This window comes from Staurois parvus, unplaced genomic scaffold (genome assembly GCF_062004578.1).
Source record: "Staurois parvus isolate SC_StPar_1 unplaced genomic scaffold, SC_StPar_1.0 ptg000159l, whole genome shotgun sequence".
Taxonomy (NCBI): domain Eukaryota; kingdom Metazoa; phylum Chordata; class Amphibia; order Anura; family Ranidae; genus Staurois; species Staurois parvus.
This window is the reverse complement of record NW_028317955.1, coordinates 3,859,657-3,887,252: the sequence shown is the minus strand read 5'-3', so window position 1 is coordinate 3,887,252 and position 27,596 is coordinate 3,859,657. Positions and strand designations below refer to the sequence as shown.

General features: G+C 41.8%; 1 protein-coding gene across 9 annotated transcripts in view; it reads left to right on the top strand.

Annotated features, from left to right (window-relative positions):
* PPFIBP2 (PPFIB scaffold protein 2) overlaps nucleotides 1-27,596 on the top strand; it is a 297,974-nt gene that overhangs the window by 89,321 nt on the left and 181,057 nt on the right. For all 9 annotated transcript variants that reach the window (XM_089675856.1, XM_089675858.1, XM_089675855.1 and 6 more), the window contains exon 4: nucleotides 20,372-20,586. In XM_089675856.1, the coding sequence (XP_089531982.1) occupies nucleotides 20,372-20,586 (215 nt within the window). The remainder of the gene's footprint in view (nucleotides 1-20,371; nucleotides 20,587-27,596) is intronic.

Genomic DNA, 27,596 nt, shown 5'->3' with positions numbered 1-27,596 from the left:
CACATCGTGCTCTCCGTCGCCGCCATGTTTAGGCTCCACCCTTCATGACCTACGTTTTTTCCCCAGGAATCAGTATATGAATCAAAATAGCATATAAATTTTATTGTAGCCACTTACATTAAAAACTGGTTAAAACGGCTTCCTGCTCCTGACGACAAGTGCACAGCCACATTGTGGCATCACATAGTCTCCCGATCACAAGGGAGTTAAACCGCCACAATCCTTCCCACCACTGTCACTTCAGCTCCGGAAGGGCGCCAGGAGTATACCGCGAGTCCCAGGAACGCCAAAACAGAATCCAAAATGGCCGCCGCAGCACTTCCGGGAACGTCAATACGTCACGTGCCCTGGACGCGTTTCGTCACTTCCGGACTTTGTCAACAAGGATCTACAGTACACCTGGTGCCCATATTTCCCACTGCCTTCCAATATGGGAGGCTCACTTGGAAGAAGTAGAAGAGAAGATGAATGCTGCAGTTTCAATACTTATAGAGACAGAAAGCTTTGGTGAGGTAAAGGCTTTGCTAAGAATTTTTTTATATTAAACCAGTCCTACACACCTACATTCAGCCCCAGGTTTGTCATATATTTGCATTGGGTAGCTCATTTTTCAACCTTGTGTGAAAGGCCTGAGTGTGACCATGAATTCTGCCCATCTAAAGTTTCTTTAGAGGGTGTGATAAATTATTTCATCCATGGGAAACTCTTGTTACAGCACACAGAGGTTAATTTGTAAATCTCTTTTTGGACTGACGCCAATCTCTACTTTTTCTGGGAAGAAAAGGAACCAATATATCAATGTGTATGTATCAGATTAACTCATCAACAAGCATTCTTATATCAGCTAAATCAGGAAGAACACTGATATGCTATGATACAATGAACAACATGCAAGTTTCTTACCCCTCGTCATTCTCAAGGGCCTTAAACTGGCCATGCATGGTTAGAATTTTGTTCAAAAATGTGTTTAGAAGTTATAGAAGCATTTGTTCAATTTTCTAATGGTTAGAGAGAAAGTTCACCTTTTCTGAAAAAATTAAAAGGTGAACTAACACTACATCCTCCTCAACTCTCTATTCCCCGCTGTACTTACCTCTGTTTGTAATGAGCTCTCAGTGCCCACAAAGCCAGTGTAGTAGTCCAGGGATTTGAAATCCCTGCTCTTCTTTCCCTTCCTTCTGTAAGACTTCCAGGATGGATTAGAGCCATTCCAATTGGTCAAAGTAATCTTGTGTCGCACTGACCAATCAGAATCACTTTGATCTGTCCCAGAAGTCTTACAGAAAAATTGGGAAGAAGGGTGGGGATTTCAAATCCCAGGCTGCTACATTACCTGCGTAGGCACTAATAGCTTCTTACCCACAGAGGTAAGTACAGTGGAGACCAAAGGGGTTGGGAGGGTGTGGGATATTGAATCAATTTGTATTTTTTTTTTCTACACAGGTTAAATAACCCTTTAATGGGTACAGATTGCAGAGAGATGAGAAAAAGTGAAGGTGAAGGATGGAAATGTTTTCTCATTTTTTTATCTGAATTAATAAAATATCCTGCTATCAGCTAACTCTGGGTACAGGAGTACATTACTAAATCTACGCCTGTGACCCAAAAGAAAAGCATAGCCAAAAAAGGTTTGGTCATCCTTCTCTTTTAAATAAATTTGGTTTGCATTATTCTTCCGCTGATTTCATAGGCAATAAAAGAAATCTGTTTAATATATCATGGAAACCATTCAAGTAGCAAATCTGGATAACATTTGATTGATTCAATGATAACATCATCAAATGGTCTGATGAACAATTTTTCAGGATTTCCTGAGAATATTTGATCGAAGATCTAACCACGTATGGCCAGCGTTAGACTGCTCATAGTCAGAAAATGTTACCCAAAAAAATAATGTTTTTTCTTTTGTCTGATGGATACGTAATGATCCTCTGTCTTTTGACACACTGCGACCTTTGTTATGGGAAAGGATCAATTGTCCATAATGCATTTTCCTAGACCAGTTCTGTTATTTCCCTGAGATAAGGCTGGGTGTCTGTTCATTGTATGAACATGAGGGTAATGCCAAAATGCTTGTACATGTTTATGGAAAGATCTTTCTCACGACTGTTGGCATCTTTAGCTCTACTCTACATTAGCTTGAAAAAAAAAAAACTCCTGGTGTACTTTAGTCAGCTTTGGCTTTAAACCTTACTTACTGTGGAATTTTACAGGAAGGATTGCCATGTCTGCCACGGGTTAATTAATCATGACTGGAAGCTCGTTAAGTGGCTCTATGTTTACCACTCATTAACAAAATGATTCCCAAATCAGCAGGGTCCGATCTGTTCTGGGAAAAAGTAAAAAGTATTACAAATTAACCAGCACCCATTCGTTCTAGCCACATAACCTTCACTTGTCCTGCTTGAACTAGTTTCTAAAATCAACATTGACAATGACAGAGCAAACAAAACTTATATCATAACCCAGTACAGTTCTCTTGGATCTCCTCCTCATCTCCAGTGTCGTCTCACATTGTCAAAAGGGGAAGTGAAGGAGAACTGGAAATTCCCTGATTGTCCGTGATATCTTCATGTATTAAATTCAAAAACAAACATTTATTATATTGCAGCTTACCATTTCTTAGATGCAGGGCCGGGACAAGGGGCGAGCAGGAGGGGCGGCTGCCCTGGGCGCAGTTCGAGATTTGCAGGGTTGTTCTAGAAGGGGTGATTTGGGGGGAATTTGAATCTAGGAGGGTGGATTTGTGTTACTAAAACCAATGCTGCGCTACATTCAAACTAATTTATGTGAATGTGGAATCCAACATCTCAAATCAAAATTGTGACAATAATAATGACTATATAAATCTATACGTGCTTACTGATAATCAAAATATCAAATAAATCACCCAAAAAGATGAAAGACACAAAACTGAATTAAATCACACGTGCATATTGTGAAGTGAAAAAATATAAATAACCATAATAATGGTACACACAAAAAACAAAAGTCCAAAAATAGAATGTTGTAGGTGAACAAAACAGTAAACGGTGTTTCCAAATGATACTGTAAGTGACCACAGGTGAAACAAATCGTGCAGGTATCTGGGTGTATATAGATCTTATGAATCCAACCACCTTCTGGATTAGCCTCTCACCTCATCCCTTCGACCCTTGCGGGTCAAAGAGCAGTAATGGATCCCTCTCACAGATCCTCTAGGCACCAAAGCACTCCAAAACCGCTTTTCAGGATTTAATATTCCCACTCAGGCTCTTCTCCAGGAAAAGTTGAAATATCAATCTCTTTCTTCAGAGCTTGTGCATCTCCATGAGCTGGCCTCCATCTTGGTCTGATGGAGGCCAGCTCATGGAGATGCACAAGCTCTGAAGAAAGAGATTGATATTTCAACTTTTCCTGGAGAAGAGCCTGAGTGGGAATATTAAATCCTGAAAAGCGGTTTTGGAGTGCTTTGGTGCCTGGAGGATCTGTGAGAGGGATCCATTACTGCTCTTTGACCCGCAAGGGTCGAAGGGATGAGGTGAGAGGCTAATCCAGAAGGTGGTTGGATTCATAAGATCTATATACACCCAGATACCTGCACGATTTGTTTCACCTGTGGTCACTTACAGTATCATTTGGAAACACCGTTTACTGTTTTGTTCACCTACAACATTCTATTTTTGGACTTTTGTTTTTTGTGTGTACCATTATTATGGTTATTTATATTTTTTCACTTCACAATATGCACGTGTGATTTAATTCAGTTTTGTGTCTTTCATCTTTTTGGGTGATTTATTTGATATTTTGATTATCAGTAAGCACGTATAGATTTATATAGTCATTATTATTGTCACAATTTTGATTTGAGATGTTGGATTCCACATTCACATAAATTAGTTTGAATGTAGCGCAGCATTGGTTTTGGTTTATATTCACTTGATCACTGGTATATGATTTAATGCTAGCAGCTTCTTTGGGGTTTATACATTTATTTATTTTGGTTTAATTATTTTAAACACACATTTGGAGCGCAGGAGGGTCACACCACTATTGGATTTGTGTTACGATGAGGTATCTGGCGGGTAGATTTGTGCTAGTAGGGATGATTGGGGAAATATGAATCTAGGAGGCTGGATTTGTGTTAGGATGAGGTATCTGGGGGGTGAATTTGTGCTAGTAGGGATGATTGGGGAAATTTGAATCTAGGAGGGTGGATTTGTGTTAGGATGAGGTATCTGGGGGGTGGATTTGTGCTAGTAGGAATGATTGGGGGAATTTGTGCTAGGAGGGGAAATTGGGGGGAGGAATAGTGCTAGGAGAGGGGATTTGTGCTGGGAAGGGGGATTTTGAGGAAGGAGAGGATTTATGCTCAGAGGTGAAATTGATGATTAGAGTAGATGATTTGTGCTGAAGGGTGATTTGTACTGGAAGAGGGTACCATTTTATGTTTAGGGGCGTTTTTGCTTATGGGGTAAGTGTGAATATTAGTACTTGAATTTTTTGGGGGGGGGGATTTTTGCTGACACGAAATTCTTTTACATTTGGGGGGGGGGGGCACCGTTTGGCATCTTCGCCCTGGGGGCTAGATGATCTTGCTTAACTGTGATGGCTGCATTAGTTTCTGTTTAATGCTTTCTTCTATTTTCATCTGGTGATCTGGCCAGTAAGTCTGCTATTTTTCAAAAGAACAATCTCTCCAGCAAATGAATCAGTTACAGGGATGAGACAAACCATTTAGCACTGACAGGGGTGCTTACAATGATCAGCTTTTATTTATTGCAAGCCTTTATCACAAAAAGAAAAAACTATTTACTGTATACTGCTTATAAGGTATTAGCTGGAGTTCAGCTTCAATTTGTTACAGTCTAAACTAAACCCGCTAGTACATCTAACATTCCCCCACCTCCAGGATTATTAATGCTGCTGTCCAAAGGTGCTCCCTGTGCTTCTTCATTCAGGGTGAGGGCACTCTGATGGTGCTCATAAACTAGACAAAAAAAGTTTGAATTTGTTATTTGGACAGTTCATTCGTTTTTCAGCCAGGTAATGGGTACAAATAGAAAATCGGTATTGACGTTTTTGAGGCAAAAAAATCAAAGGAAAAGTTTGAAAATCCTCTGCTGAACGAACGATAAATGCAAATGTTAATGTGTTTCTCGCCTATAAAAAAAAATCAAACTGTTCATACTGCACATATGTGATAAAACAAATAAAAAGCAGATGTCCATTGAATGATTTATTGTTCGAAAATTGATCGTTACATGATTGCAATATTGCTTGCTGTCATGACCATGTGTGTGTTTTTCGAAAACGCGTTTGAATGATTTTTCGATTAGTGCATGGCTAGCATAATACAGAAGGTAAGTTACTGGCCAGACCAAATCAGAGGGGAAAAAGCCTAAGAAAAGAAAACTAATACAGCTACCACATCTAATGATTGATAAGCAGCAATATGTTACATTTTTGGTCTTGGGTTTAATACCACGTTTTGAAGAAGCACTGAAGCTTTTCTGCATTCATTTTTACAGGATTTTTTTCTAGTGTTAGTTCAGATATATTTGAGCATTTTGCTTGAACTTCTCTGATTTGAATTATTTTTATTCAATGCTTAGCTAGGTAAGAGCGAAAAAAAATGGTTTATTTACCTGTTTATGCACAATATTTGCACGCCTTTTTTAAAGTCTATTGGGGCCAAAAACACTTAAAGCTTGTAACTATAAAGAAGGTCCAAGCTTCATACAACACTATACTCAGATGTGAACAAGTACATTCAAAAACCATGAGGTTTTTTATGTTGAGGATTTTCGAGCTTCATAAATGGGGCTTTAAATGTCTGACCGCTGGTTCACATTAGTGCAGGCCCGCGGTTATGCAGGTACGGCAGCCCATTCATTTGAATGGGCTGCTGTGCCTGCATTGCACACAGGGAAAAGGTGCATGCACCTTTTCCAAAACACATCCACATGGAAACCGCATGGTCTTGGTTAACCATGTGGTTTCCATGCGGTTCCCACACCCACAATCGCTCCGTAATCACGCTGCAGAAAAAAAAAAACGCAATGCGGCTGTGGGAGGAATCATCTCAATCAATTTCTGCACCTGCAACCAGCCTACAACATGCGGGCTACTATGAACCTGGCCTGAAAGAGATTACCTGAAATGGAATGTGTAGGTTTTTCAATGTTTGATGTACATGAGCAAAAGTACATAGAAAGCCTTTTAAACTATTGAGTTCAGGTATTTTGTAAGGGGTTGTTTGAGGGCTCACCCACACAACTGCAAAAATTGTTTTCAGTAAATATTTTTTATGAATCCAAAAGCAGGTATATTGTTTTCTATTGGCCTATGCATACTGCAGCATAATGACCTGTAAATCGGTGCTTCAGATCCTTGAAAAAAAAATCATTGTCTGGGGTCCTGTGTATGTGCGTACATAAATGTTTGTGCTAATGACTACATGTATACAGTGCTAATGGACTCTATAGCTGTACAACAGCTGACTGCGTCCAAGGAAAATCCTAAGCTAAATAATTGAGCCTTGGAGGACCTTCCATAGAGGCAGAAGGGGGAGCAGGAACTTGGTGTGTTCAAGCTGCAGTGCATGTTAACCATTCAAGCAGCAAAAAGCCATTTTTCTCCAAACTATGTAAAACATCCCCTCCAGGACCTGTCACATGGCAAGTAGTATAGCTACATTGTCACTAAGAACTCAGCATTTTTATGTCTACCCTGAAAAAAATACTGCTAAGTGGTCCTGCTTAGTGGTCCTCATTGACCAATATTATGGTCAATGAGTGCAAGGTCATCATAACTAAGTATTCACTGTGTGCCCATTGTATGTAGAGATTCTTTAACTCTGTTGGCCTAGTGGCAATAATTATAATATAGTATGTTAGTATAACCTTTGTCTATAAACAGACAATGTTCCGCTGTAGGCTGAACTTTTTTCTCTCGCTGTGAGTTGCTGCACATATAACTTATTTAATACTTCAAAACAAGGAAGGGAGAGCTGTTCACCATAAAAGCCCATTTCTGAAAGCCAATTGATGCACAAACAGCCCATCTGGTGCCAAGACAGTTCCAATGCATTTCATTCCTCATTGGAGCTTAGTCATAGACCCTATGACTGGGCTGCTGTTAGGAGTGAAGTGCATTGGGCTGTGTTGGCACCAGTTGGATTATCTGTGCATCATTTGGCTTTGATAAATCAGAAATTGGCTTTTATGGCACGTGTCTCACCATTCCTTGTTTTGGAATAATTAATGAATTGTAACCTGTGGCTGCTGTGTGGCTCCAAGAAAAAGGAGGCACCCATAATTCTATTGGATTGGCAGGAGCTGTGTCTTTTCCCCAACTGTCAGATAAAACCAAGGTGTAAGTCTAAGGTTTAGTGTAGTCTTCAGTATTAAAATATAACTAAAGGGAAAACTTTCCTTTTTTTATTTTTAGACAGAAGGGTGATGGATCAGAACAGGTTTATGCCTCCCATGGATTCCAATGCCAGCCAGAATAATAATAATATAATAATATTGCTGAATGGGCCCCCGTTAGGGAGATTTACCCTCTCAATTTCTCCTGTCTACTATTATCCTTGAAAGTGAAAGTAAATTAAGATCCAAAATTTTGGGTTGTTCACCAGAAAAGCAATAGAGAAGAAATCTCCCAATGGGAGCACTAGTTCTGGTGACCTGTAGGTCCCCAAGAGATTCCCTTAGATTGCAGGGATATTCTCCCAGTTCCTGTTTTGTCTATGGGAAAGGAACTGAAGCTAAATCTGACAATGGAACAAACATGGCAAAAAGAAACTTTACAGGGTTTTGCCTATAGTTCTTCTTTAATGCCTCAAAGAATGGTGCCTAAACGTTCAGAATTGAACACTGTTATGACAAAGCTCCAGTAAACCACCACAAACGACATATGTATGTATGTAGCTAAAGGCATTGATTGTGGCATCATGTTGGAGCAGCGTTCCTCCAGAGATTGCTATGAGTTCTTTGAGCAATGAGAAATGTCTCCTTCTCCAAAAATGGAACCACTGAAACCAGTCATTTTTATAGCTATTTTTGGGTGGGATTCTTCTACAGACCACAAATGTAAGGAACATTCTTCCTATTGATCATCACTGTAATGTACCATGAGCTGTAGATATACTGTAGTAATTATTAGCAGGGTTTCTCTTAGACCTTAAAGTTATGTCTAGGGTTCCTCCACATTAAAAAGATTTTAAAAGGCTGTTATAGGAGCAAGGAGATTGCATGGCCTGTGTGATCACATTGAAGAGAGGGCATTTGGAAGCTAGGGTGGTGGAGACAGTGTCTTGTGTGTCAGTAGGGTTTATACACATTGTGATAGTCTGGGACAGAAACTACATGTTAGAGTCCTCTACACAGCAAACAGCATGGACAGGGATGCCCAGGTCCCTTGGAATGAGTTATAGAAAGGCAGTGAGATGAGTAGTTAGGACGAAGTACCAACTGCATCAGAGGAGGAATTAAACCCAACTCAATGTATGTAGAACCCCCAGAGACCCAAAAACCCAAGACCTTACTTTAGCAGAGAGGACTGTGTTGGGTTATCGCAGGAAAGAACAGGACTGGGATGGGAAAAAGAATAATAGAAAGGGCACATGGTCACAGGTAGGTAGAAGGAAAGGATAGTGATAGGCACATTCATAAAGAAAAACAGTGAAACACAGAAGGAATGAGAGTGCCACACTAATATCAAAAGTTCATCATAAAGGTAACTCCACAAAGAAATCCAACGCATTTCAGAGGCTCAAACACTCCCTCTTCCTTTGCGATACCCCTGTTGATAGAGAGCAACCCCAAAACCCGCAATGATATGTGTGTATAGTATACTGAGTTCAGCCCTCCTATACTGTACACAATAAAGAAAGATGGGAAAAGAAAAGTTTGGACACAGATAAGGACAGACAAGCACATGCTGAGAAAACAGAGATAGGGACAGACAGAAACAGGACAGACACATATAATGATAAAGGCAAAGACATTAGGTATGATCCTGTTATGATCCGCCAGGTGGTACCTCTGGCAGCCCACTGGACAGGATTACCCAGAGCGTGGAGTCTAAGTCCCGGTCTGCATATTCACCAGGGCCCCTGATGGTGGGGATGGACTTGAAGCAGACCAGGACCAGGTCACTACCTCTGAGCACTCCCACCCGTGGCAGAGGGGACCACAGCGGATGGATACAGGAGGAGAGCCTGATGTGAAGAGACCGGCAGGCCCAGGCGGGATGGATGGATGGATCGCAGTCAGACAGCCCAGTCGTTACCGTGGGAGCAGCGAGGTACAGAATCGGCAGGCAAAGGATAGTCGGGTCACACGCAGGGTCAATACCGGGGTGGTCAGTCCACAGAGAGGTCAGATAAGCCAGGGGTCAGGATAGGAGAAGGCAGCGTAGTCAGGGCAATCCAGGTCAAAAACAGGAACAGAACTCAGGGTACAGGAACACAGGTAGCAGGAAAGACCTTGCGGCAATTTGTGACAGCGCAGGGCATCTTAAAATACCGCGCCCTGCGCTGTCATTGGTTGCCCAGCGTGTACTCACGGCGCCTACTGCGCATGCGCGAGTCTCCTTCAGCCGCGGCCGGCCGGGACCTAGTGCCCGTATCCCGGAGCGAGCCACTGCGACTGCGCATGTGCTGGGACAGACGCCGCGGCGGACCCTGACAGATCCAGAGGCAGACACATATTGGCAACAACAGAGGATAGACAGACATAAACTGGGCCAATTGTATCTATGTACAACTTCATTTACGTAGCAATCTATACATTACAATGTGTAGTAATCTACCAATGTTCTTAAAAAGCATCATGGCTAAAACTCGAATTCCCCTTTAAACTGACATGCCGTAATCATTTCTGGTTCCTTTGCCTTTATTTAGTAGAAGAAAATTATCTATACAAAGAATTTCATCTAACCAGATGAATGTTTGTACATACTTTCTCACATTTTCCTTTAAAGTGGAGTGGTTCCTTCAAGTCAACATGTCTAATCAAAATAATTTGAACGGTGGTAAGAAGCTGAGTGGATGTGACAGGGCTGACATCGCCTACAGCCCTGTTCATGCTGCTTGGAAAGTCTCCTTCTCCCCCCTTTACTATTAATAAAGGTGCCGCCTTGTCAGAAATGATCCCTTTACTTGTTAATTGGCACACAGAAAACTGCAATTTGTGCTTTGTTTCAGCTATGTTATTTCTGTAAACGGAGTGTTGGCAAGTAGCTGATAAGCACATCGTAAATCCATTGGACACAAGCAGGGGCGGACTGACAACTCATGGGGCCCCTGGGCAGTAGGGGATCATGGGGCCCCTGTGTCCTTGCCCCAACTCAAAAAAGCCTATGAAAAAGGTACCAGGGGCATCTCATGGGGCCCCCTACTGACACCGGGTAGTGCCCGAGTTTCCAAATGATCAGTCCACCCCTGCTTATGGCTAAAATAAATGGTCTGGTGGGAGGGTCTCTTTGAGTGCAGCCAGGAGCCCTTGGGTCTCTAATATCATTACTGGGTCTCTGTGCTTCTCTATGGAATGCAGGTGGGAGGAGCCAGCAGGGTGCAGTACATAGCTTCCTGAAACCATCACACCACCCTGCCTCAGTGCTAATTGCAACAGCCCTCAGCCCTGAAGCAAGCAGCGGGCTAGCTCTTGGGAGGAGTCATAAAAATATCTAAATGCCTTTCTCAGTTTGAAGGAGTGGGTGTTCCTAGGCAGACTTAGGAAATGTCCACATGTGACACCAAGCCACCACGATATAAACTGAACTAAAGGAATGAAGGGGATGGGTCAGTTACAGTGCAAATATTTGTGGGATATTGGGTAAGTTCTGAGAATTTTCATTTCCTACTGAGCTAGAATTCACCAAGTGAGCACAGCATTAAAAAGTAGAGAGACTGCAGAACAAATATTCTACATCAGTGTTTCTCAACCTTTTTGCAGTCAAGGTACTCTTTACAATTAGGGATAATCTGAAGGCACCCTTTAAAATTCTGCACAATCTCAAGGCACCCCAATCTAAAATGAAAAAAAAACTATTCTACACACATTCACACGTGTAGGACACCCAACGTTAGAGGTGATTTATTCTTCCAGAGCAAATACATCTTTGCACACTGGTACTGACTAGTATTCTAGGGTGTCTCTCTCATTTTCTCTCCCTCATTCTGCTAATGTGACCCCAGTGCTGATGGAGAGGGACAAAGGAGGGTCAAACAAGGATGATGTGCATGCACCCAACGCCCTCCTTACCAACTGATGATGTCATTGGTTGTTAGGGTGCTGGCAGCTAGAAGGTCAGAAAAGTGCACAATGAAAACCTGTGACTTTGTGTACTAAAAGACAGGATAGATCCACCTGCTGGCGTGTATACAATTTGTGGTCATGTTCCCAAGGCACCCCTGAAGAAGCCTGAAGGCACCCCAGGGTGCCTGGGCACCTTGGTTGAGAAAGGCTGTTCTACATCCATGATAGGAAAGTTTAAAGTATACATTTTTAAGTATAAATGTTTAATGTATACTACACACTGGAAAGGTGTAGAGTCCCAAGCCAGTGGTTAAGTCTAAAATGTATTGGTTACAGTATCTGTTAGGCCTAGTTCACATTGGCATTGAAAGCAGGCGTTTGAGGGGCATTTTTAACGCTCCTCAAACGCCTATGCAAATGATGCTATGGACAGCACACAGTGCTGTTCACATTATCAAAACATCGTATTGCATCGCTTCAAAATTGAAGCCTCATGTTGAGTCAGAAGGAGTTTGAAGCCTTTCAACTCCTCCCATTGAAGTCTATACCTCATACTAAACCTCATTAACGCCTGTGTACCGCCCATACTAAACCTCATTAACGCCTGTGAACCGCCCATACTAAACCTCATTAACGCCTGTCTAACGCCCATACTAAACGTCATTAACGCCTGTCTAATGCCCATAGTAAACCTCATTAACGCCTGTCTAACGCCTATACTAAAGCTCATTAACGCCTGTCTAACGCCCATACTAAACCTCATTAACGCCTGTCTAACGCCTATACTAAAGCTCATTAACGCCTGTCTAACGCCCATACTAAACCTCATTAACGCCTGTCTAACGCCCATACTAAACCTCATTAACGCCTGTCTAACGCCTATACTAAAGCTCATTAACGCCTGTCTAACGCCCATACTAAACCTCATTAACGCCTGTCTAACGCCCATACTAAACCTCATTAACGCCTGTCTAACGCCCATACTAAACCTCATTAACGCCTGTCTAACGCCCATACTAAACCTCATTAACGCCTGTCTAACGCCCATACTAAGCCTCATTAACGCCTGTCTAACGCCCATACTAGGCCTTATTAACGCCTGTCTAATGCCCATACTAAACCTCATTAACGCCTGTCTAATGCCCATACTAAACCTCATTAACGCCTGTCTAACGCCCATACTAAACCTCATTAACGCCTGTCTAACGCCTATACTAAAGCTCATTAACGCCTGTCTAACGCCCATACTAAACCTCATTAACGCCTGTCTAACGCCCATACTAAACCTCATTAACGCCTGTCTAACGCCTATACTAAAGCTCATTAACGCCTGTCTAACGCCCATACTAAACCTCATTAACGCCTGTCTAACGCCCATACTAAACCTCATTAACGCCTGTCTAACGCCCATACTAAACCTCATTAACGCCTGTCTAACGCCCATACTAAGCCTCATTAACGCCTGTCTAACGCCCATACTAGGCCTTATTAACGCCTGTCTAATGCCCATACTAAACCTCATTAACGCCTGTCTAATGCCCATACTAAACCTCATTAACGCCTGTCTAATGCCCATACTAAACCTCATTAACGCCTGTGTACCGCCCATACTAAACCTCATTAACGCCTGTCTAATGCCCATACTAGTCCTTATTAACGCCTGTCTAATGTTCATACTAAACCTCATTAACACCTGTCTAATGCCCATACTAAACCTCATTAATGCCTGTCTAATGCCCATACTAAACCTCATTAACGCCTGTCTAACGCCTATACTAAAGCTTATTAATGCCTGTCTAACGCCCTTACTAAGCCTCATTAACGCCTGTCTAACGCCCTTACTAAGCCTCATTAACGCCTGTCTAACGCCCATACTAAACCTCATTAACGCTTGTCTAACACCTATACTGAACCTCATTAACGCCTGTCTAACACCTATACTGAACCTCATTAACGCCTGTCTAACACCTATACTGAACCTCATTAACGCTTGTCTAACACCTATACTGAACCTCATTAACGCTTGTCTAACACCTATACTGAACCTCATTAACGCTTGTCTAACACCTATACTGAACCTCATTAACGCTTGTCTAACACCTATACTGAACCTCATTAACGCCTGTCTAACACCTATACTAACGCCTGTCTAACACCTATACTGAACCTCATTAACGCCTGTCTAACACCTATACTGAACCTCATTAACGCCTGTCTAACACCTATACTGAACCTCATTAACGCCTGTCTAACACCTATACTGAACCTCATTAACGCCTGTCTAACACCTATACTAACGCCTGTCTAACACCTATACTGAACCTCATTAACGCCTGTCTAACACCTATACTGAACCTCATTAACGCCTGTCTAACACCTATACTGAACCTCATTAACGCCTGTCTAACACCTATACTGAACCTCATTAACGCCTGTCTAACACCTATACTGAACCTCATTAACGCCTGTCTAACACCTATACTGAACCTCATTAACGCTTGTCTAACACCTATACTGAACCTCATTAACGCCTGTCTAACACCTATACTGAACCTCATTAACGCTTGTCTAACACCTATACTGAACCTCATTAACGCCTGTCTAACACCTATACTGAACCTCACTAACGCCTGTCTAACACCTATACTGAACCTCATTAACGCCTGTCTAACACCTATACTGAACCTCATTAACGCCTGTCTAACACCTATACTGAACCTCATTAACGCCTGTCTAACACCTATACTGAACCTCACTAACGCTTGTCTAACACCTATACTGAACCTCATTAACACCTGTCTAACACCTATACTGAACCTCATTAACGCCTGTCTAAAACCTATACTAAAGCTATTGGAGTGTTCGGTAAGAGTTAGAAGTTTAGTCCCGTGTGAACAAGCCCTAACTCATTCAAAGTGTTTCAGAGGTTCCAGAAGACCCCTTCTTCAGGGCTTTAAATAGTCATAGATGATGAAATCAGGACTAATGAAATTTACATGGATTCAATATGTTGGAGATCAGCAACTGGCTAGACCAGCCTTTCTCAACATGGTGGAACCATTGAAATAACTTTCCAGTTTTAGGGAACCACTGATAATGATTAGTATATCTACAGCTCATGGTATTTTAGCATGATGATCACTGGGAAAAATGTTCCTTATATTTGTAGTCATCGGGAAGAATTTCATGCTTACAAATAGCTAAAAGATCATTGATATAGTCAGTTACTCATCTAAGACACAGAAGTTGCTCATTGTTAATGGAATCCATAGAAACCTCTCGAGGATCCCTAGGGTTCTGCAGAACCCTGGTTGAGAAAGGCTGGTCTAGACACACATTGAACTACAGAACAACATACTCCAAGAGGCTCTGGGAACTTTCAGACTTGTGTATGAATTCTGATGAAGGAAAACTTTTTTTCTGATGCTCCTTTCTTTGTTTCTATATTTTGACTCACACTGGAGGCAGTGCAGGCTTTGCTGTTTTAACTAAAAAAATAAAATCAGGGCTCTTTTGGTGAGAACACAGGACTTGAATTTGTGAGTCTGCACATCTATTGTGCCCATTGTGAGATGTTTCCACTCTTCTCACTGGGTTTTAAATTTATTTGTTTTTAAAAATATGAAAGGAGGATCTGGAACATCTAAAATTGCCATGTGGACAGGGACAGTTAGAAAAAATGGCAAGGCCCGCATGAAGGAGTCTTCTAGAACTCCTGAAGCACATTGGATGATTAATGGATACTGTGAAAATACATTCTATCTGGGCTTTACCACTAGCTTGGCACTATCAGTTATAAGAGTAGGAACGCCAATAAGAGGGTACCATGGGCCCTCGTGTATGGGGCCAGGGCCCAACATCCTCACATTGTTGCAGGCTTCCCCACCTCTCCCTCCCTCTGCAGGCACATAGGGAAATCATGTCAGCATGGTAATCAGGAGGAGGGGGCATAAATATGTCAAATTAACCGGACTCTTTCCTTTTCTGAATGAACAGAATGAGTGATTGGTACCGATCACTTGCTATATCCATTTAAACCTGAAGCACAGTAAACTGTTTACTATGCTTCAGTTTATAAATGAACAGTAAGCCTCTGTGCAGAGTGTTTCCTGTTCATTCACTCTGAGGTGCAGCTGAGGCTGCAGAGAAGGGATTGTGGATCTGTGTCCTCAGTCCCTTTTTCTGTCTCAAAAGTGAGAAATCTAGAGTCTGTCAGGGGGGGGGGGGGGCTGTTTTTAAAGTGATTTTCAGCAAAATAAAGCATGGAGCCATGGATTAAATAGTGTCTTTGGTTTGTGGTGATCAGATACAGACAAATTCTGCTTTATTGCAATACACTTTTTATCCTTTACATTTTGGAGGAAATTTGTAATTGTTTTTGTGTTCAATAATGACTTTAGCAAATTTTTAGCAAAAATATTGTTTTGATTTTTTTTTTTGGGGGGTGGGGGGGTGTCAGGTAGGCTATATAGGGCCCTGTGATTACTAACAGCAGCCCTGAGGAAGAGTTTAGTGGTCTCTTGGGGATCTCATCGTGAGCTCTCCTGTCTTAGTTCCTGGGTCTGTTCCTACCTACTTTGCAATCTCATTCTTTTGCTCTAGCAGAGATGTTTTCAGTCCTCCACTTTTATTTTTCATAATATAACATAATTTAAAAATGCATTATAGAGAAGTAGGGTTCCCCTATAATGCCTAATGTATAGTCTGAAGTGCAGAAATCTGACCAAGAGTCAAAACTGCTGATTTCATAAGATAAGGTGATTTACCTCTGCAGCATCTTTGAAAAACTCAAGCATTTCGGTAGACTGGCCCTTGCTGTGAACATTCATTAGTAGGGTCGTGTTGTGTAGTTATATGCTTTCTACGTAATGTTGCTTGCTCTACCACTTATTCTGTATGTTATTTCCAGACTTTTGCTATTCAATCTGTGTTCTGGGGACACCAAGTGGTGAAATATGAAAATCTTCAATTCCTTTAAAAAAAAATAATCTGTGATAAAGGACTGCAGGGAATCCTTCTTCAGGGCAATTCTGCCATAAGACCTTCCTTCCTCTTTCCCATTAGGTGGAGCATTATTTAGTTGGTCAGTATCTAGGCAGAAATGTAGTGAAGCAAATTGGCCAATCAGTAACTTCTTTAAGCCATCAAAGATAGTGAGCATCCAGAGCAGACTTTCTCAACCTTTTAACCCATTAAATAATGTTAAGATCTTGGGGAACCCCTGCAGAAACCAATTTATTGGAGGTCATGAGGACCTCCCGCTCCCTCCGTGGTAATGCCACTATTATAGACAGCTAAAAAGATTAGCATCATGCAGCTGGCGCTGCCAACTGGCGTAACTGGGTTATGCAAGCATCGGCAAATGGGAAGTCGACCAGCCACAGCTAAAGGAACCCCTAGCAACCTTTTGGAGGAACCCTAGAGTTCCATAGAACCAAGGTTGAGAATGGCTGATCCAGAGAGACGGTCTGGATAAAAGCGCACAGATGTGTCCCAAAGGAAATAAGTGAATGGTATATGTCAACTGTGATTAGTGGGGAAAAAACTCACTGCTGCCATGGTAAAAAAACATTGGTTTGTGGAAAGTATGAACAGGAGCCAGGCGCTGTGTAGTTTTGTGATAAAAGTCATACACCTTATATGGAGGTGTGCCTTTAACCACTTCCCGACCAGCCGTTGCATATAAACGGCAGGACGGTGGCAGTGCAGGGTCGGGTGGCCGTTTATAAACGGCTTCCCCGCACCCTGCTTGTGCGCTCTCCCTGGGAGCGCGCAACACCGCGATCCGGTACCCACTGTGTCCTTCGGACACAGTGAAACACCGATCGTCAGACGGGACCTCTGTACGAGGTCCCGATCATGTGATCACTGATTGGCCAATCAGTGATCACATGCAAAGTAGTAAGCAAGATGTCACTTGTGACATCATTGCTTACTACATGTGAAATCAGTGAATGATCACAGAGGTCACATGGTACAAGCCTATTCAAAACAGGCTTGTACCATGTGACAAGCTGTGACCAATCACAGCTCACTCAGTACTTCTCAATGAGTGCAAGAATACAGACAGAGAGAAAGAGAAATGATTGCTTTTACATCCTATATGGGTGTAAAAGCAATGTGTAAAAAAAAAAAAATCTTCATCACCCCCACAAGTAGTACAGTGTCACCATGGTGACACTGTACTGCTAGGGTGACAGTATGTAAAAAAAAAAAAAAAAAGAATAATATAAAAAAATTGTGGGGAAATATGCGCTAGGGCTATTGATTCAGGTATACCATTTCTGTATTCATTATGCTTGCATTGTGATAAGAGTTAGAGTGATGCTTTAAGTAGATGAAATTATTATGTCTTAAGTAAAGAAATGTCAGCATTATTGTCGAGCTTATATGGAAAATTTTAATTGTAACAAGTACAACCGCAAAATGTTACAGGAAGAACGCTAGACTGCAGGTGTCTTCAAAATATCGTAGCAAACATAGATAGATGTTCAGATAAGAAAAAAAAAAATAAAAATGTAAAAAAAAATGTTTAAAAATTATAATTTTTGGTTATAAACTAATTTGGATTTTTTTTTTACTAAAAAGATAACGGAATAAATTTTGGCAAAGATTTATGATGACATATTATTTATTTGCAAAATGTTATTAAAAAAAACACTTTTTTTTCAAAATTTTTGGACGTTTTCATTTACATAGCAAAAAAAATAAAAATCCCAGCGGTGAATAAATACCACCAAAATAAAGCTTTATCTGTCTCAAAAAATGGTAAAAAATTCATTTGGGTACAGTGTTGCATGACCGCGCAATTGTCATTCAAAGCGTGATAGCGCTGAAAGCTGAAAATTGCCCTGGTTAGGAAGAGGGTAAAAGTGTCCGGTCTGGAAGTGGTTAATAATTCATATGGTAAAAAATAGATAACCAGCCTATGGCTTTAAGAAGCCAGGTTCCAAGATGGATGGCCCCTCCGCTCAGAGGGAAGCAGTGGAGCGTGCAATGCCTGTCAGTGCAGGGACCATGTGTATCTGACGTCCCAGCGTCCCGGGTGACGTCTCCACGATGTGGAGAGACGAAGGGGGGAACTCTCGCTGGAGCCGCAGCTTTAGAAGGAAGAGGCCGGTTGCCGGGACAACATGTTTTGTGCGCACGCCCTTTATCAAGTCTACGATAAAGCGCATGCACACGAAACATTCCACTCTCCACTGCTTCCCTCTGAGCGGACAGGCCGTCCATCTTGGAACCTGGCTTCTTAAAGCCACAGGCTGGTTATCTATTTTTTACCATATGAATTATTAAAGGCACGCCTCTATATAAGGTGTATTACTTTTATCACAGAACTACACAGCGCCTGGCCCCTGTTCATATGATCCAGAGAGACCCAGTCACTAAGATGGACTCTAAGACTGCGCATTGTGTCTGAGCCTGCAAAGTGACTGGGTTAACCTAGGGGCTTGCTATTCTCATGTGTGGATTGTATATGTGATTGCAGGTATAATTCCCTTTTGTTTTAATGGTACTTATAATATGTTACATAATTTAGTTTTGTAATACATGTGCATTTGAAATGACAACTTTTTAAATGTCAATGAGACATTGGCTGCTAGTGCTGATCAGACTCCCATCGATAGCTGTTTTTCCAGAATGCCCATTCAACAGAATGGCCATATTCTGTTCAGCCAGCTGATATTTATTTCAGGTACATATATAGCGCCGTCAATTTACACAGTGCTTTACATATATATTGTACATTCACATCAGTCCCTAACCCTCAAGGGGTGTACAATCTAAGGTCCCTAACTCACATTCATACACATACTAGGACCAGTTCAGACAGGAGCCAATTAACCTACCAGCATGTCTTTGGAGTGTGGGAGGAAACTGGAGTACTCGGAGGAAACCCACGCAAGCACAGGGAGAACATGCAAACTCCATGCAGGAGGCGCCATGGTCGGGAATTGATCCCATGACCCATTTACTGCAAGGCAGACGTGCTAACCACTAATCCACTGTGCTGCCTGTGCAATATTCCACATGTACCAGGCTTAAAGTTTGGCTTTCTAATAAGGATTCATTAGCACAGTTTAACGTGATAAAGCAGTCAATCTAGAAATGTACCTTTACCATTTCATTCCTGATTAGAAGCAGTAGAGTACTTTGTCCCATGTGACAATGCCTAGGCACCCTCCATCCTTTGGCCTCACAGGAGCCAGTCAGGACATAGACTTCATAATAGCATATCCCTCCTTCTCCTACCTTTGAGTTCTGGGTTACACTGATGGTGTTATCAGTGGACTGGGACTAGGAAAAACTTCTCAGTGATATTTTCTTCTTCCATTGGTATGGTGACTTTAGATCAAAGAAAAGTCCATAAGGCCGCACTAAAGCACATATCCACTTTATTGTATAGAAAAGCAGCTTTAAAACACCATACTGTATTCCAGTGAGGGAAAAAAAAGGTTCACGCTAACCTCAGCGCTCAGCTCAGGGGTCATGTTTAAGCGCTGAGGTTAGCGCGATATGCATGAACCTTTTCTTCCCCCACTGGCATACAGTATGGTGTTTTTAAAGCGGTAGTAAACCGCAGGTAAAAAAATAAAAAAATCCTCTGCAAGGAAATGTAATAATGTGCTAGTATGCATCGCATCGCTCACTAGCACAATATGAAGAATTTACCTTAAATAATGCCCTCCACTATGCATTCTACATAGCACTGTCGAATGGGTGAAAACAATGGTGCTAAGCAGGGGCGGACTGACCATTTGGAAACTCGGGCACTGCCCGAGGGCCCGGGGTCAGTAGAGGGCCCCATGAGATGCCCCTGGTACCTTTTTCATAGGCTTTTTTGAGTTTGGGCAAGGACACAGGGGCCCCATGATCCCCTATTGCCCGGGGGCCCCATGAGTTGTCAGTCCGCCCCTGGTGCTAAGTAAATGAGCAACAGCAGAAAGTGTACAGTCAGTGCTATATCACTCACAAATGACTTGCCTTACAATGCTGGAAATATAATGTTGGCCGAGTCTACAGTAAATCTGCTTTATAATAAAATTATCCCAAAACCACAATGGTTTCACTATAAAAACACAAAGAAAAACCAGCATGTTAATATTCTCCTTTATTGCCAACAGGGACAAAGGCAGTCACTGAGTTTGCCAATGGAGTCTTTGAAGTGGGATCGCCGATGCCGGTGGAATATTTTGGAACTATAACAATTTTGCATCTGGTAGAGGAGTTAAAAATATCCCTTGAAATGGTGGAAAGTCCACAGGACCGGGAAGCTCTGAGGAACCAAATACCCAACGCTACAGCATCTTATGTCATGGAGTGGCTGGAGAGTACGCTGGTGAGTAAGATTACTTGGCCATTTTTATTGTATGTTTTAATATATCATTTAATATATACAAACTATCATTTAGGCAGCTTTTTCTTAAAGAGCCCATGACCCTAAAAACACAAAAAAAAAGTTTTTTATGTAAAGGAGTTGTGGGAGAGAATTATCATCTTGATCGTTCAACAAGGCAGTGCAGAGGTAACAGAATTGTCTTTTATGAGACCCTGTTACCACCTGGTACTTCTTAAACTAAAGGAAGGCAGGGAGTCTGCATTAAGAGTAGTACAGTGCCTTGAAAAAGTATTCATACCCCTTGACATTTTCCACAGTTTGCCATGTTACAACCAAAAACGTAAATGTAATATATTGGGATTTTATGTGAGCAAAACAAAGTTGCACTTAATTGTGAAGTGGAAGGAAAATGATAAAATGGTTTTTAAACATTTTTAATGAAAAGTGTGGCATACGTTTGTATTTAGCCCCCCTGAGTCAACACTTTGTAGAACCACCTTTCGATGCAATTACAGCTGCAAGTCTTTTTGGATATGTCTCTACCAGCTTTGCACATCTAGAGAGGGACATTTTTGCCCATTCTTCTTTGCAAAATTGCTCAAGCTCTGTCAGATTGGATGGAGAGCATCTGTGAACAGCAATTTTCAAGTCTTTCCACAGATTCTCAATTAGATTTAGGTCTGGACTTTGACTAGAATATGCTTTGACCTAAACCATTCCATTGTAACTCTGGCTGTATGTTTAGGGTCGTTGTCCTGCTGGAACGTGAACCTCTGCCCCAGTCTCAAGTCTTTTGCGGACTCTAACAGGTTTTCTTCTAAGATTGCCCGGTATTTGGCTCCATCCATCTTCTCATTAACTCTGGCCAGCTTCCCTGTCCCTGCTGAAGAAATGCTTCCTAACAGCATGATGCTGCCAGCACTATGTATCACGGTGGGGATGGCGTTTTCAGGGTGATGTGCAGTGTTAGTTTTCCGCCACACATAGCATTTTGCTTTTAGGCCAAAAAGTTCAATTTTGGTCTCATCTGACCAGAGCACCTTCTTCCACATGTTTGCTGTGTCCCCCACATGGCTTCTTGCAAACTGCAAATGGGACTTCTTATGGCTTTTTTTCAACAATGGCTTTCTTCTTGCCACTCTTCCATAAAGGCCAGATTTGTGGAGTGCACGACTAATAGTTGTCCTGTGGACAGATTCTCCCACCTGAGCTGTGGATTTCTGCAGCTCCTTCAGAGTTACCATGGGCCTCTTGGCTGCTTCTCTGATTAATGCTCTCCTCGCCCGACCTGCCAGTTTAGGTGGATGGCCATATCTTCGTAGGTTTGCAGTTGTGTCATACTCTTTCAATTTTCAGATGATGAATTGAACAGTGCTCCGTGCGATGTTTAAAGCTTGGGATATTTATTTTAAAACCTAACCCTGCTTTCAACTTCTCCCCAACTTTATCCCTGACCGGTGTAGTGTGTTCCTTGGCCTTCATGATGCTGTTTGTTCACTAATGTTCTCTAACAAACCTCTGAGGGCTTCACAGAACAGCTGTATTTATAGAGATTAAATTATACACAGGTGGACTCTATTTACTAATTAGGTGACTTTTGAAGGCAATTTGTTCCACTAGATTTTAGCTAGGAATATCACCGTAAAGGGAGCTGAATACAAATGCACGTCACACTTTTCAGATATTTATTTGTAAAAAATTTGAAAAACATTTATCGTTTTCCTTCCACTTCACAATTATGTGCCACTTTCTGTTGGTCTATCACATAAAATCCCACTAAAATGCATTTACGTTTTTGGTTGTAACATGACAAAATGTGGACAATTTCAAGGGGTATGAATACTTTTTCAAGGCACTGTAACACTGCCTGTTGTAATAGTGTCCCCCCAAAGAGCAAAGATATCTGTATTGTAATTCTACAGCAAAATCAACATTTCTGAGACTTCGATAAGTAAGTAGGACCACCTACAGCAGGTAGATTGCTTTCCATAATGCATATTTATTATTGAAATGTGTTTGATCTGGAGTTCCCTTTTAGATTTGAATAATGCACAATTACTGGGCCTCTTGGATTATGTGGATGTGGCAGTTTTTCTCACATTGGAAATTATTATTTTGGATCACTTTTATAAGAAAATTTAAATATAAAATAAACATTTATTAAGAAGTTACACTTGACCTTTCCAGCTCAATACTGTTGGATGGATATTACAGAATACCCTTCTGCAGAGACAGAGGGCTTAATTGAACAGCAGCTGCGTTCAGTCACAATGACACTTGGGTAGACCTTGATTGAAACACTGAGAGATGCTCTAGTTTTTAATATCTTGAGTTACTGCCAAAAGGATCTCAAAATGAAATTGCTTATTGCTGAAAGACAGAGCAAGATGGACTTTGCCAGTAATACCTTAGGATGTTGCCAGCTGTCTCTGTATGTATATATATTGGGTTGGCCCGCCCTTTACAGCTATAACAGCTTCAACTCTTCTGGGAAGGCTGTCCACAAGGTTTAGGAGGGTGTCTATGGGAATGTTTGACCATTCTTCCAGAAGCACATTTGTGAGGTCAGGCACTGATGAGAAGGCCTGGTTTGCAGTCTCCTCTCTAATTCATCCCATCGGTGTTCTATCAGGTTGAGGTCAGGGCTCTGTGCAGGCCAGTCAAGTTTCTCCACCCCAAACTTGCTCATCCATGTCTTTATGGACCTTGCTTTGTGCACTGGTCATGTTGGACCAGGAAGGGGCCATCCCCAAACTGTTCCCACAAAGTTGGGAGTATGAAATTGTCAAAAGTGTCTTGGTATGCTGATGCCTTAAGAGTTCCCTTCACTGGAACTAAGGGGCCAAGCCCAACCCCTGAAAAACAACCCCACACCATAATCCCGCCTCCACCAAACATTACACTTGCCACAATGCAGTCAGACAAGTACCATTTTCGTGGCAACCGAAAAACACAGACACGTCCATTGGATTGCCAGACAGAGAAGCGTGATTTGTCACTCCAAAGAACACGTCTCCATTGCTGTAGAGTCCAGTGGCGGCGTGCTTTACATCACGGTATCAACCAATAATATCCAAGCGCAATCACTCCTATAATTCCACTTGTGAATATATGTATGCTTTATGTACTGATGCACACACTTCATATGTTCCCACAAGTTAAATAAATAAAAAATAAAAAAAATCGGTGCCGCACAGTACTCTGCAATATACAGACCAATCTATACCCTTTAATTGCTGTTCATGAAGTGCTCTGTGTCATCACTCAAAACAAAACAAACAAATATCTACATGTACCAAACAATTTGTCCATGTGTACCACTTTAAATATAAATGTCCCTTTAAAGTGCAATTATAACTTTCCTATTATTTCCTTATCTAGTATTATGTGTCCTAAATAAGTTCTCTGCAATATATCAGTGTATATACATTCTTCTCCAATAATACTAGTTATCCATGTGCACAGATTAGTTATCCATATGTACCGACCGACAAAAACATATGTGATCACTCAGTTTGCAGCTCACTATCTTAAAAGTGGAGATTTCAAAATATAATGTCCATGTGTACACAATGATCCATATGTCCGCAGTGTATTCCTTTATTATGTTTATAGTGTCCAATATGTGTGAAGTTTGACCGTTCTTGTTTGAAAATGTACTTTTTTATCACTGGTGTTTTGTGATTTATCTTTCATACAAAGTGCACATCCCCGTCACTACAAAGCTTATGCTCTCATCTTAAGAGCAGACCCAACATATATTCGGTCATATGCGCCTTCCCCTTTAACTGGGGTTCTTATAAATCCTAGTATCGATCACCACTCCAGCTGCCAGATGATTTACAATCCAGATCCATCCTCCATAAGGCTTCGGACTAGGACATCGGAAAGCTCAGAAAAAGGAAGAATATATAGTGCTCTCTGCTTCCAATTTGATATTTTATTAAAGACTTTAAATAATTAGCTTAAAAAGTGCACTTCACATCAGTGCACTGAAAATAATCAGCAAAGACATATGTAAACCTCCAGTAAAATGGTCGCTCACACACTTTTTGTAGTGCTGGCTCCACCCTACGTGTTACATCAATTACAGGACTTCTTCTTCCACTGACTTGCTCTTCCACTGCATCCAACGCTTTGCATTGCACTTGGTGATGTAAGGCTTGGATGCAGCTGCTCGGCCATGGAAACCCATTCCATGAAGCTCTCTACGCACTGTTGTTGTGCTAATCTGAAGGCCAAACCAAGTTTGGAGGTCTTTAGCTATTGACTCTGCAGACAGTTGGCCACTTCTGTGCACTATGCGCTTCAGCATGCGCTGACCCCGCTCTGTCATTTTTTGTGGCCTTTCGCTTTGTGACCGAGTTGCTGTTGTTCTCAGTTGCTTCCACTTTGTTATAATCCCACTAACAGTTGACCGTGGAATATTTAGTAGCAAGGAAATTTCACGGATGGACCTATTGCACAGGTGGCAACCTATCACAGGACCACACTTGAGTTCACTGAGCTCCTGAGAGAGACCCATTCTTTCACAAATGTTTGTAGAAGCCGTCTGCATGTCTAGGTGCTTGATTTTATACACCTGTGGTCATGGAGGTGATTGGAACACCTGAATCCAATGATTTGGAGGGGTGTCCCAATACTTTTGGCAATATAGTGTAGATAAGTTCACTTCCAGGAGTGGCAATATAGTGTACATTGGATGGATAGATAGATAGATAGATAGATAGATAGATAGATAGATAGATAGATAGATAGATAGATAGATTAGGTTTACACCCAGGAACCCAGGTGAGGGTTAGGGTTAATTTAAGGTTAATGGTTGGGGGTTAATTTAGCGTAGGTCAGCAGTTCAATTCGGTTAGTAGAAGGCAGTGGTCTCCAAACTGCGGTCTGGGGGCAGAATGTGGCCCTTTTCTTGACTTTACCTGGCCCTAGGGGCACTATTCCACCAACTGAAACCAATGATGGAGTACCATGGCCCCTACTGATACCATCACTGGGGCACTATTCTTCTTGCTGACACCATCAATAGTGCACTATTCTTCTCACTGACACCATCAATGGTGCACTATTCTTCTCACTGACACCATCAATGGTGCACTATTCTTCTCACTGATATCAACAGTGGGACAATATTCCTTCCATTGAAACCAATGATGGGGCATGATGGCATTTTCTACTCTCACTTGCCAAACCCCAGCCCCCCTAAAGTCTGAAGGACAGCAAACTGCCCCTTTGCTTATAAAGTTTGGAGACCCCTGGCATAAGGGATTGAATTGAAGTTTATTGTAAGGGGTTAGAGGGTTAGGGGTTAAAGTTGTGAGAAAGTCAAAACATTTGTTTCCTTAATGAACTCTCTGCATTAAGGCAAAAAACATCCCACTACCTGTTCTGCCACCAGCCCCTAAACACTTACCTGTCACTTCTCACCGATTCAGCGTTGCCATGGCTGACGCACCGCTGCTCTCTATTTCCAGTCACACATGAGACAGCGCAAGCTATATGCACCTGCTGCTATCAGTCAAATTATGTGGGAGGGAATGGAGGGCATGGCAATACTGCTCTGTGTGCGTCTATGAATGCATGCAGCCCAGCATGGAAGCATGCATGCACGAGTGCCTCCTTAGCAGACGGCAACCGTGGAGCAGCGGAGAGGAGAGAAGGAGTGGAGAGCACCAGTGGAGAACTCTAGAAGAGGAGGTAAGTGACCGCTCTGAGCAATATTTTTGTACAGAACAAGTAATTATAGCTTAGTTTTTATTTTAGGTTAACCACTTGCCGCCCAGCCACTGTAGAAATACGGCGGCAGGGCGGCACTGGCAGGCAAAACCACGTTTTAAAACGCGTGTTTTGTAAACAGATAGGGGGCGCGCACGAGGCGCGCCACCGCCCTATCTGTCCCGCCGATCACCGCCGCGGATGTCAATCGCCGGGTCTCAGCCAGTCTTTACCGGCTGTTTCCCGGCGATCAGTGGCAAACAGTGACAGACAGCACAGCTGTAGTAGCTGTGCTGTCTGTCACTTCCCTGACAGCTCGAGGAAAAGCTGATCGAGAAAGAAGAGTTTCTCTCTCTCGATCAGCCTTGTCCCGTCCAGCACACACCCCCGCCCCCCTAGTAAAACACTCCCCTCACTCAGATAACCCTTCCCTGCAAAATAAAGTTAACCCCTTCCTCCCCAGTGCCATTAGTACAGTGTCAGTGTTTTTTTTTTGCACTGATCACTGTATTAATGTTTTTGGGAATGTCAGTGACCCCAAGTCAGTACCCCCCAATGTCAGAATGTCCGCCGCAGTCCCGCCATAAGTCGCTGGTTGCTGCCATAAGTCACTGATCGCCGCCATAATTCACTGATCGCCGCCATTATTAGTATAAAAAAAAACCCTAAAAATTCCAGTATCTTTCCCGCCATTTGTAAACGCTATAACTTTCACGTAAACCAATTAATTTACACGTATTGTTTTTTTTTTGTAGCAAAGACATGTCGCAGAATGCATTTTGGCAGAAATTTATGGCTAAATTTGATTTTTGCATTTTTTTTTACTGGACATGTTTTATAGCAAAAAGTCCAAAATATTGTTTTTTTTTCCTCAAAATTGTCAGCCTTTTTTTTTATAGCGCAAAAAATAAAAACCGCACAGGCAATCAAATACCACCAAAAGAAAGCTCAATTTGTGGGGAAAAAAAGGATGTAAATTTCATTTATGTACCGTATTGCATGACCGCGCAATTGTCCGTTAAACTAGCGCAGCGCTGTACAGCAGAAAAATGGCGTAAATTGCAGTATTTATACCATAGTTTGTAGACGCTATAACTTCCACACAAAGCAATCAATATACACTCTTTGGGATTTTTTTTACCAAAAACATGGAGCAGAATACATTTTGGCCTAAATTTATAACCAACTTTGAGTTTACTATATATTTTTTATAGCTGAAAGTAAAAAATATTGTTTTTCTTCAAAATTTTTGGCTTTTTTTTGTTTATAGTGTGAAAAATAAAAAGCAC